The sequence below is a fragment of the Oncorhynchus tshawytscha genome, linkage group LG04, assembly GCF_018296145.1.
Source record: "Oncorhynchus tshawytscha isolate Ot180627B linkage group LG04, Otsh_v2.0, whole genome shotgun sequence".
In the NCBI taxonomy this organism is placed as follows: domain Eukaryota; kingdom Metazoa; phylum Chordata; class Actinopteri; order Salmoniformes; family Salmonidae; genus Oncorhynchus; species Oncorhynchus tshawytscha.
This window is the reverse complement of record NC_056432.1, coordinates 18,739,074-18,751,947: the sequence shown is the minus strand read 5'-3', so window position 1 is coordinate 18,751,947 and position 12,874 is coordinate 18,739,074. Positions and strand designations below refer to the sequence as shown.

At 41.1% G+C, this 12,874-nt stretch overlaps 1 protein-coding gene across 1 annotated transcript; it reads left to right on the top strand.

Annotated features, from left to right (window-relative positions):
* The first annotated feature begins 598 nt into the window (after positions 1-598).
* On the top strand, positions 599-1,864 carry LOC112249449 (beta-1,3-galactosyl-O-glycosyl-glycoprotein beta-1,6-N-acetylglucosaminyltransferase-like). The gene is given in 2 exon segments (XM_024419291.2): positions 599-1,587; positions 1,590-1,864. Coding segments are annotated over 2 exon segments (1,131 nt in total). The 5' UTR covers positions 599-617; the 3' UTR covers positions 1,751-1,864.
* The last annotated feature ends 11,010 nt before the right edge of the window (positions 1,865-12,874 follow it).

Genomic DNA, 12,874 nt, shown 5'->3' with positions numbered 1-12,874 from the left:
CTGAGCACTTGTTGGCTGCTTTTCCTTCACTCTGCCGTCCAACTCATCCCAAACCATTTCAATTGGGTTGAGGTCGGATGATTGTGGAGGACAGGTAATCTGATGCAGCACTCCAACACTCTCCTTCGTGGTCAAATAGCCCGTACACAGCCTTGAGGTGTGTTTGGTCATTGTCCTGTTGAAAGACAAAAGATTGTCCAACTAAGCGCAAACCAGGTGGGATGGCGTATCGCTGCAGAATGCTGTATCGCTGCAGAATCCTGTGGTAGCCATGCTGGTTAAGTGTGCCTTATTCTAAATCATTCACTGACAGTGTCACCAGCAAAGCACCATCACACCTCCTCCTCCATGCTTCACGGTGGGAACCACATGCAGAGAGCATTTGTTCACCTACTACACCTACTCAGATACATGTCGGTTGGAACCAAAAATCTCAAATTTGGACTCATCAGACCAAAGGACAGATTTCCTCTAATCTCATGTCCATTGCTTGTGTTTCTTGGCCGAAGCATTGTCTCTTCTTCTTATTGGTGTCCTTAGTAGTGTTTTTTGTTGTTGCAGCAATTCGACCATGAAGGCCTGATTCACGCAGTCTGCTCTGAACAGTTGATGTTGAGATGTGTCTGTTACTTGAACTCTGTGAAGCAGTTATTTGGGACGCCGATCACATCCCGCAGGATGACAGTGTCTGCAGCGCCAACCTGCAAGGCAACAAGATGGTCATCGAGCCGGCTAAGGTCCTGTCCATTTCACGCAGCTTCCTCAACAGCACGTGGGTCCCAGACGAGCACTACCTGGAGCTGACCCAGGACTATCAGAGGTTCAGTTCTACGCGCAAGTTACTGGAGTACCCACTGAGTTGTGAGGAAGAATACTTCCCCCTGGCCTTCTCGCTGGTTGTCCACCACAAGGTTGAGAACTTTGAGAGGCTGCTTAGAGGCATCTACGCCCCCCAAAACTTTTACTGCGTCCATGTGGATATAAAGGCCAAAGCGTCCTTCCTTGCTTCCATCATAGCCATCACATCCTGCTTTGAAAATGTGTTCTTGGCCAGCCATCCGGTCAGTGTGGTGTACGCGAGCTGGAGCCATGTCCAGGCTGACATCAACTGTATAAGTGATCTGTACAGGGCTAGTTCACACTGGAAGTATTTCATTAACCTCTGTGGCCAGGACTTCCCCATCAAGACCAACCTGGAGATGGTGCGCAGCCTGTGGGCGCTGGCAGGGGACAACAGCATGGAGTCGGAGGCCAGGCCCAGAGGTAAGAAGTCGCGCTGGAAGAAAGTGCATCAGGTTGTTGATGGCAAACTTCAAAGAACAGAGCAGAACAAAGCTCCTCCGCCCTTTGGTATACCCATCTTGTCAGTTGGGGCATACATTGTGGTGAATAGGGGCTTTGTGCGTGCTGCGCTGGAGGACAGCAAGGTGTTGGCTCTTATTCGGTGGGATAATGAGACTTGGAGTCCTGATGAGTTCCTGTGGGCCACCATCCAGAGGCTTCCTGGCGTGCCCGGCTCCATGCGCCCCAAGTTAGACATGACGGACATGCATGCCCTTGCCAGGCTGGTGAAGTGGCCGTGGTATAAAGGGGTATCTATGTTAAAGTGATGTGTGTATATGGGGCCGGAGACCTGCAGTGGATGCTGCAGCAGCACCACCTCTTTGCCAACAAGTTTGACACGGACCCCATTGCTATCAGACGTCTGGAGGAGCACCTTAAGCATAAGGCCCTGGCAGAAATATACTAACGCAAATGACTTTGTGTGCTCAAAGTTTCTAACCTGTATTTGTGATCTCTGGGATCCAACTCAAATGGAACTTTTATGGCACCATCTCTGTTTTATCCATCTAAAGATCATCCTAGAAAGAGGTGGTTTTATTGGGATAAATTACCAAACTTATCAAACTTTTAAAATGTCCTGGTGATTTATGTCCTAATGATTATTTACATCAATGGTCTTACCTTCATATTCCCGATTGCTGATTTAATATTGAAAGTACAGTGTGATTTGTAAATATGGAGGGGGTATTGATAGTTTTTTGACTGATAATATTATATTCAAGTTTATATCATCTGTCTCTCATACAGAAACTGTTGTGAAAAATCCAGTCCATGTTTTATTACCAATTGATGTTAGAATTCCAGTATTCCATGTTCTACTAAATAAATAGTTGCGCTACAGAGCTAGTGAACAACAATGTACAGTCGCTAATGAAATTCCTCACACCCCTTGCATGTCTTCACATACTGGTGCCTTAAAATTCAATCTAAAAAAGGGACTAAATTGTATTGTTTCCCTATCTATCTACACAACCTATTTTACATTTTGAGTGAAAGAAAAGTTATAGAAAATGTTACAAGTTACTCCAAAATACAAATGGAGGATGTATTGATTGCATGTCTTCACCCCAGAGTTAATACTTGGTGGAAGCACCTTTGGCAGCCATTACAGCTGTGAATCATTTTGAAAAAGATTCGACCAACATTGCAAGACTGGACAATTCAGGAACACAACACATCGAGTCATTCTGGTGCATCTTTGGCATAAAAATGTGTTTAATTGTTCTGGCGAAAAATGTACCTTTATCCCAGGGTTAGGTTTTCAGAAGACTGAGGCGGGTTTCCCTCGGCTTTGCTCCTTTACTTTTTATTTTGATCTCAAGTCCCTGCCGGTGACAAGCATACTCATAACATGATGCTGCCACCACAATACTTGTATCCCTGCAACGTTTTAAGTAAAGTTTTACAAACAATATCAGACCATAAGACAGGGATCATCAACTAGATTCAGCCGCGGATAGATTTTTTTGTTGTTGTTGAGAGGATGGTCGGGGGGCCAGAACATAATTACAAATCATTAGTAGACTGCAATTTGTCCGCAAGAATCCCAAACAGATATCAAATTTCACTAAAACATAATAATTTCAAACCTTGCTTACATTTGTATTGATCACATGTATCATGTTTGGGAACAGATTTCTAAAATTAAAATCACTTGGAGCTGATTCTGGTTTTCACAGTCTTGTGTCCAACAATAATAATAATATTATTTTTTTTCTCAGAAAACTTGCCAAATAAAAGCACCCAGGGGCCAATCCCTGCCATAAGATAACATAACATAAAGAGAGAGGGACATTACAATACACTTGACCAACACTCGCAGAGAAAGGACACAATGTAGACATCAGGGCTGAAGGTAACAGATATTTACTTTTACATATGTAAATGTACAGTACGTGAATGCACAGTGGCCAACTTGAGTCACACAAACACACACGCATGCACGCACTGCAAGTGTATGTACTTGTACAGTTGCGGGCATCCTAAAATTAACCTGTACTGCAGAGCAAGAAAAACAATGATAGAACTGCATTGTCAGAGGCATATTTGAGAAACGTATTTCATTACATGGGTTATTGGTAGATGATTGCTAATAAAATTGGAGCTTGCAGTCACCCTGCGAGTGTGTCACATTAATGATGTAGTGCTACAGCAAAATCATTTAGAAGAGGTACCTTTTTAATGCCCCTAACTGTACTGTATGTGGAGACAACCTTATGATCCTGGAAAATAACATAGTAATTGAGTGTGACAGGTTTTAAACAATGGATTACATTTCGAAAAACATGTTTGCTTACAAAAACTCTCATAATCTCCAATATGTCCCAAAATATGTGTTTAACACTGCCTGGATTCCTGCTGTGCCTCTGTCTTGCATGGCAGAGTAATAAGGTATGGTAGAATAGCCTTTCCTCTTCACCACAGGTGTGTGCAGGCAGGACGAGTGTCTACTCTTGACCACAGCGTCATATGGCCAAACGGGTAGCCTGTCATCAAGGAATGATCAAACACCACAGGGTTTATTCTTTTATCAACTCTGTGGGAAAGAGAAAGGCAGAATGGAAAGACAGTATCTTCATTAAACTATAGTATGGGCATACTGTTTTGTAAAAGTATGAGAATGTAGACCTACGATGAGAGATTTAGAAATGTCTAGAGGGATATGTCATCATTGGTTATAAAGAGGGACCGTAAAAGGGTGTGCCTTAAAGGAATCCCTCGCATGCAAATGATTTAGTTATTTCCTTGTTCCTTGTTCCCATTCAGCTCTAAAAAAATTAATTAGTATTTTTTTTAGCCTTTATTTAACTAGGCAAGTCAGTTAAGAACAAATTCTTATTTTCAATGACGGCCTAGGAACAGTGGGTTAACTGCCTGTTCAGGGGCAGAACAACAGATTTGTACCTTGTCAGCTCGGGGGTTTGAACTTGCAACCTTCCGGTTACTAGTCCAACGCTCTAACCACTAGGCTACCCTGCCTATAATGTTTCATAACATTGACATTAGTGCTCGTCTCGTGAACCAGACTCAAAGTATGACTGGCTGAGGGGATATTATATTAGTGCTCCAACCAGAGATGGAAAAGGTCTTTGACCAGAATACGGCTCAGAGCAAAACATATTATATTTGACTAATGGTTGTTGTCATCATACACAAATCTCATAACACAGATGCTTGGCGATTAATATGAAACAAACCAAAAAGTTCGGAACCCTATTATGCTCCTAATATCACCTTTTAATAGTGACAATGTTTTGATCCGTTGTGGATTGAAAACATTGTCACTTTTAAAAGCTTTTATTACATAACGACAGTGTGTTCTTATGCAAATGCAATGTATCAGGTGCTGTGAAGTTTAGGAAACTGTGAACTGACTATAAACTAAGTGGTGGAACGCCCTTCCATTCTCATTCCATGTGGGTGTATATGTCATGCTCACTCACTTGATAATGCTCTCAGGGATGTTCACATACTCCAATGGAATTATATCTTGTAGCTCCGCCGGGCTGTTCACATACTTTAACTTACTGCTGAACTACAGAGAGAGAGGGTGAGAGAAGGGTAGGGAGAGGGGAGATGGGGCAGTGGTGAGAAAGGAGGAGAGGTGGCAGAGAATGGGGAGAGGGGCAAGACAAAGGCATGATAGTATAACCTTTTGTAACACTTAACTTAAAGCTGACAGGTTGATGCGTTTTTACTTGTTATAAGCATAAAGCTCAGACACACTGGTAGAATTGTCAAACGTTTACCTGTCAACAATACTTAGCACCTCTGAGTGTTGGCAGTCAATCTCTTTTGTGTTCACACAGCAAAGTCCTCAGCCACTCAGCCTTGTTAAAATACTCCAAACCAGAAGGTGGCAGTAGCGTTGTTTGGCAATACATATCTATGCGTATTGCTTATAGTCTAGATTCCAAGCTATCTGCGCTAACGTTGCAATTTCGTAGAAAGCACTTGTTGATACAAGCCACATGGCCATAGCTAGATAACTACCTAGCAAGATGATGAATAAATAATTTAATTCACTTTCCATAAACCATTACTGTCAGTGCCAGCCCATAGCCAAATGATTAGCTAGCTAGCTTCAGAAAGTATTCATACCCCTTGACTTATTCCACATTTTGTTCTGTTATAGCCTGAATTCAAAATGGATAAAACATTTTTTTTCCTCACCCATCTACACGCAATACCCCATAATGACAAAGTGAAAACATGTTTTTAGAAATCTTTGCAAATTTATTGAAAATGAAATACAGAAATATCTCATTTACATAAGTATTCACACCCCTGAGTCAATACTTTGTAGAAGCACCTATCAAATCATAGACTTAATTATAACATGAAAACACACATAAATACGAGCCTTAGGTCATTAATATGGTAAAATCCGGAAACTATCATTTCGAAAATAAAACATTTAATCTTTCAGTGAAATACAGAACCGTTCCGTATTTTATCTAACAGATGGCATCCCTAAGTCTAAATATTGCTGTTACATTGCACAACCTTCAATGTTATGTCATAATTATGTACAATTCTGGCAAATTAATTAAGGTCTTTGTTAGGAAGAAATGGTATTCACACAGTTCACAACGAGCCGGGCGGCCCAGACTGCTGCATATATCCTGACTCTGCTTGCACGGAACGCAAGAGACGTGACACAATTTCTCTAGTTAAAAAAAAATCATGTTAGCAGGCAATATTAACTAAATATGCAGGTGAAAAATATATACTTGCGTATTGATTTTAAAGAAAGGCATTTATGTTTATGGTTAGGTACACATTGGTGCAACAACAGTGCTTTTTTCGCGAATGCGCTTTTGTTAAATCATCACCCGTTTGGCGAAGTAGGCTGTGATTCGATAAGAAATTAACAGGCACCGCATCGATTATATGCAACGCAGGACACGCTAGATAAACTAGTAATATCATCAACCATGTGTAGTTAACTAGTGATTATGTTAAGATTGATTGTTTTTTATAAGAGAAGTTTAATGCTAGCTAGCAATTTACCTTGACTTCTTGCTGCACTCTCGTAACAGGTAGTCAGCCTGCCACGCAGTCTCCTCGTGGAGTGCAATGTAATCGGCCACAATCGGTGTCCAAAAATGCTGAATACCGATTGTTATGAAAACTTGAAATCTGCCCTAATTAAATCGGCCATTCCGATTAATCGATCGACCTCTACTACTTTCCCATCACATCTGAAATCAGGATTGAAGTTTAACACCCACACAGCAGTCAATACAAAGTGAAATCCATAAATAAACAAATACATATTTATAAATTGATAAAACATTCTAAATTGACATTGGGATACATGCCATGTAGGAACCTTGGAAGAACTTTGTCATATATGCAGGCATCAGTGAGCTGCTACTAACACATACACACACGTGCGGGCGCGCCCACACACACACACATGGAGAGACCTCATGCAATGGGATTCAAATAAATGTAACTGATCTATTACTGGTCCTGCATCATAGAGAAACAATAGAACACCAACACATGTCAAACACAGTCTCACAAACACATACTTGTTAACACAGTCTCACAAACACATACTTGTTAACACAGTCTCAAACACATACTTGTTAACACAGTCTCACAAACACATACTTGTTAACACAGTCTCAAACACATACTTGTTAACACAGTCTCACAAACACATACTTGTTAACACAGTCTCAAACACATACTTGTTAACCACAGTCTCACAAACACATACTTGTTAACATAGTTCCAAACACATACTTGTTAACACAGTCTCAAACACATACTTGTTAACATAGTTCCAAACACACACCTTGACTCTGGACCAACTTGCCACCACCACACATTTATCCTGTAGGATCTGTACTGCACTCCTGTGGTCATACATCATACTGCAGCTCAATGTCACAGCCACTCACCTCCCTTGCTAATCACCAGTCTATTCTAGTCTAGTCAATAAAGGTTCAAAAAGGTATTAGATATTGATCCACTAATGGAATTTTAATAACCTGGTCCTAGATCTGTTTGTGTGGTCTTGCCAACTCCTATGGTAATTGTCATATCAAACTTGCCAACCAAGACAGCACAAACAGATCTGGGTCCGGGCTGGTAAAGAACTTACCTGGAGAGTAGAAAGTGGGCATAACCATCAGGAACATACGGGGTCTGCTCTTCAGTCTCCTAATGGGCATGGTCTTCAAGAAGATACTGAGCGTTGCCTGTGGGGTCGTATGGCTCTTCTGGAGTTCTGGAGTGGACTTTACGTTCAGCCTCCCAGTGGGCCTAGCCGTCACTCTCATAATGGCTACACTCATCAGATTGGTCTTTGTCATTGCCTTCAGCATGGTAGTAGTAGGAAGGAGTAGTATTGCCTTCATTTTCATAATGTTGGCTGAGGCCAGCATCTCTCATATCTGCAGCATGGTTGTGGGTTTGGTAGTAGGCATGGCCTTCAGTCTCATGGAGGTTGTGTGTGGGGTGGTCAGCGTAGTCATATCCATACTGGGTGTCAGTGTTGTCGGCTTAGTCCTGACTCGCTGTCCACTGGTGAGGAACACCAGGTTTGATGGCTCCAAGAATGGGATGTAACATCTTCAAGTCTGGAGGTGGGGAAAATGACTAAATGGGTGACAAATACATAGCAAACACGTAATAATCACTGACTATCAGTCATTCTCAGTAATGTCCACTAAAGACTGCACAATCTCAGTTTAGAAATCAGAGTCATATTCACACACACACCTTGTGTGAGACAGAGGGGAGCTGACTCCATTAGCTGTGGTGGGGATACAGCTGTAATGAGACAGGTAATGCATATTTAATGAGGCGTAAACAGATTTATAAACACACACACACAGTGCTGAGATCAAAGCCTTCCACAACACACACACACAAAGTGATCCCTTGTATCCTCTCCAAAAAGCTTGGTTCATGCTGGAGAGGGGTATGAGGCCACACGGGTCAATATCCTCTCTCTACCCTGTTCACCCACCTCATTCTTCCCTCACATAGAACACACAATCTTAATCTCTTGATAGCTTTTAACTCTGCTTCCACAGTCCGTGCTACTTTACAAATACACAGCAGCTGTTTAAAGGCCCATACACACTCCATAGAAAAGACATGATGGCCTCAGGGCAAACACAAAGAAGAAGAATACGTTGGGCAATTAAGCCTGGCTCGCAGTCAGCAGCCCAATTCATCCCAAAGGTAATCGATGGGGTTGAGTTCAGGGCTCTGTGCAGGCCAGTCAAGTTCTTCCACACCGATCTCGACAAACCATTTCTGTATGGACCTAGCTTTGTGCACGGGGGCATTGTCATGCAGAAACAGGAAAGGGCCTTCCCCAAACTGTTGCCACCCAGTTGGAAGCAAAGAATCGTCTACAATGTCATTGTATGCTATAGCGTTAAGATTTCCCTTCACTGGAACTAAGGGGCCAAGCCCGAACCATGAAAACAGCCCCAGACCATTATTTATCCACCAATCTTTACAGTTGGCACAATGCATTTGGGCAGGTAGTGTTTTCCTGGCATCCACCAAACCCAGATGGTGAAGAGTGATACATCACTCCAGAAAACGTGTTTCCACTGCTCCAGAGACCAATTGGGGTGAGCTTTACACCACTCCAGCCGACGCTTGGCATTGCGCATGGTGATCTTAGGCTTGTGTGCAGCAGCTTGGCCATAAAACCCATTTAATAAAACTCCCGACAAACATTTATTGTGCTGACGTTGCTTCCAGAGACAGTTTGGAATGAGTGTTGCAACCGAGGACAGACAATTTTTAGGCGAACAGGCAGGTCCTGTTCTGTGAGCTTGTGTGGCCTACCACTTCACGGCTGAGCCATTGTTGCTCCTAGACGTTTCCACTTCAAAATAACGGCACTTCCAGTTGACTGGGGCAGCTCTCGCAAGGCAGAAATTTGATGAACTGACTTGTTGGAAAGGTGGCATCCTATGATGGTGCCACGTTGAAAGTCACTGAGCTCTTCAGTAAGACCATTCCACTGTCAATGTTTGTCTATGAAGATTACATGGCTGTGTTCCTCGATTTTATACACCTGTCAGCAATGGGTGTGGCTGAAATAGCCAAATCCACAAATTTGAAAGGGTGTCCACGTACTTTTCTATATACATTGTATTTCCTAGGTGATCTGTGTATACCACTCTTCTAGGTGATGTGTATATAACTCTGGGCTAGGTGATGTGTGTGTATCTATGTAGGTCTGTAAAATAACACATACCTGGTTGAGAATGTAAGAGTTGTCTGAGTACACTGCCACCTGCTGGCGTGGATGGCGAGGGTCACTCTGGTGAGATGAGACTACGACTAGACTCTCATAACCATGGTGGTGATAGAATGACTGGAGCTCCCCAACCAGGCCATGACGAGCATTCCAGTACTAGGTGGTCATATGAAAGTAGGAAATATGTGTGTTAGATTTAAAGACTCTCTCCATCCTCCCTAGCGTAAAACTTTTTTAATATTAGTATCTCAAATGGTGTAGCTCAACAAAGTCACATAGATGATTTGCACATAATGCACCAAAAATGCTAATATAAAGTACCAGTCAAAAGTTTGAACACACCTACTTAGTCAAGGGTTTCTTTATTTTTACTATTTTCTACATTGTAGAATAATAGTGAAGACATCAAACTATGAAATAATACATGGCATCATGTAGTGACCAAAGAAATGTTAAACAAATCCAAATATATTTTATCTTTTAGATTGTTCGAAGTAGACACCCTTTGGCTTGATGATAGCTTTGTTCACTCTTGGCATTCTCTCAACCAGTTTCATGAGGAATGATTTTCCAACAGTCTTGAAGGAGTTCCCACATATGCTGAGCACTTGTTGGCTGCTTTTCCTTCACTCTGCGGTCCAACTCATCCCAAACCATCTCAATTGGTTTGAGGTCGGGTGATTGTGGAGGCCAGGTCATCTCATGCAGCACTCCACCACTCTCCTCCTTGGTCAAACAGCCCTTACACAGACTGGAGGTGTGTTTTGGATCATTGTCCTGTTGAAAAACAAATGATAATCCCACCAAGTGCAAACCATATGGGATGGCGTATCACTGCAGAATGTTGTGGAAGCCATGCTGGTTAAGTGTGCCTTGAATTCTAAATAAATCACTGACTGTCACCAGCAAAGCACCCCCAGACCATCACACCTCCTCCCCCATGCTTCACGGTGGGAACCACACTTGCTGAGATCATCCGTTCACCTACTCTGTGTCTCACAAAGACTTGGTGGATGGAACAAAAATCTAAAATTTGGACTCATCAGACCAAAGAACAGATTTCCACCGGTCTAATGTTCATTGCTTGGGTTTCTTGGCCCAAACAAGTCTCTTATTCTTATGGGTGTCCTTTAGTAGTGGTTTCTTTGCAGCAATTTGACCATGAAGACCTGATTCACACAGTCTCCTCTGAACAAATCAAATCCAATTTTATTTGTCACATACACATGGTTAGCAGATGTTAATGCGAGTGTAGCGAAATGCTTGTGCTTCTAGTTCCGACAATGCAGTAATAACCAACAAGTAATCTAACTAACCATTTCAAAACTGCTGTCTTATACACAGTGTAAGGGGATAAAGAATATGTACATAAATATATATGAATGAGTGATGGTACAGAGCAGCATAGGCAAGATACAGTAGATGGTATCGAGTACAGTATATACATATGAGATGAGTATGTAAACAAAGTGGCATAGTTAAAGTGGCTAGTGATACATGTATTACATAAGGATGCAGTAGATGATATAGAGTACAGTATATACGTCTGCATATGAGATGAACAATGTAGGGTATGTACATAGGGTATGTAACATTATATTAGGTAGCATTGTTTAAAGTGGCAAGTGATATATTTTACATCATTTCCCATCAATTTCCCATCAATTCCCATTATTAAAGTGGCTGAACAGTTGATGTTGAGATGTGTTTGTTACTTGAACTCTGTGAAGCATTTATTTGGGCTGCAATCTGAGATGCAGTTAACTGTAGTGAACTTATCCTCTGCAACAGAGGTAACTCTGGGTCTTCCTTTCCTGTGGCGGTCCTCATGAGAGCCAGTTAACTTAATGAACTTATCCTCTGCAGCAGAGGTAACTCTGGGTCTTCCTTTCCTGTAGTGGTCCTCATGAGAGCCACTTTCATCATAGTGCTTGATGGTTTTTGCGACTGTACTTGAAGAAGTGTAAAAGTTCTTGACATTTTCCAGATTGACTGACCTTCATGTCTTAAAGTAATGATGGACTGTCATTTCTTGTTTATTTGTGCTGTTCTTGCCATAATATGGACTTGGTCTTTTACCAAATAGGGCCATCTTCTGTATATCACCCCTAGCTTGTCACAACACAATGGATTGGCTCAAACGCATTGAGGAAAGAAATTCCACAAATGAACTTTTAACACACGGCACACCTGTTAATTGAAATGCGTTCCTGGTGACTACCTCATGAAGCTGGTTGAGAGAATGCCAAGAGTGTGCAAAGCTGTCATCAAGGCAAAGAGTGACTACTTTGAAGAGTCTAAAATATAAATGTTTATTTGTTTAACACTTTTTTGGTTACTACCTGATTCCATGTGTTATTTCATAAGTTTGATCTCTTCACTATTAGTCTACAACGTAGAAAATCGTAAATATAAAGAAAAACCCTGAAATTAAATAGGTGTGTCCAAACTTTTGACTGGTACTGTAGGTATCATGACTTCCATGGGATTTGTGCCACAAATGCTAAAATGTTAGTATTTGGAAACAGTGCCATTGAAACTAAACCAAGGTTATACCTTGTTCATAGACTGCTTACAGGGTAAGTAAACAAATTTGTAATTTGGGTGAGCTATCCCTTTAATATTCATAAATTCTTTATCTAAACCTTTTTATGCCACTTACAAAACTCCACTTAAACCGATATAAAAACTTTTTGGTCCCCGGTCAAATTGTTTGTATCGAGTCAAAAGTGTTTTTAAAGAATGTTTTTGTCTATTTTGATGAGAGACGAAGCTGTCAGGGCACAGAGAGGGGTAAAGAGACATTTGATGATTTATAGTTTGGAAATTAACTGTTTGCTCTTAACACATCAAACATTCCAAGATTATGGTAATTCTCTGACAGCTGCATTGATTGATGGAGAGAAAGTTGCATTAATTAATGGATTTGTTTGTCAAGGGAGCTTGTTTTTTTCCATCTAGGTTATTTCTCTCTTCAATGATTAACAATGATGCTGTGGCATCCCTAATTTGCAAGACAATGAAAAAATGAAAAAAGTGTGTAAGTGTTACATTTGAAAACAAATAGCGAAATGAATCACTACATTTGTTGTATGATGGTTGTTTGTTTTTTCAATGGTGCACAAGTTAACATACTTGTATGCTTTTAAATAACACCCTTAATTTTTTTAAGAAACCTATATGTCATTATAACTTAGAATAATACAGGGAAATTGTCAACACATTAAAACACAACTTTATATCAAATATAAACAAAAAGATAACATGAAATGAATAGACTTAGAA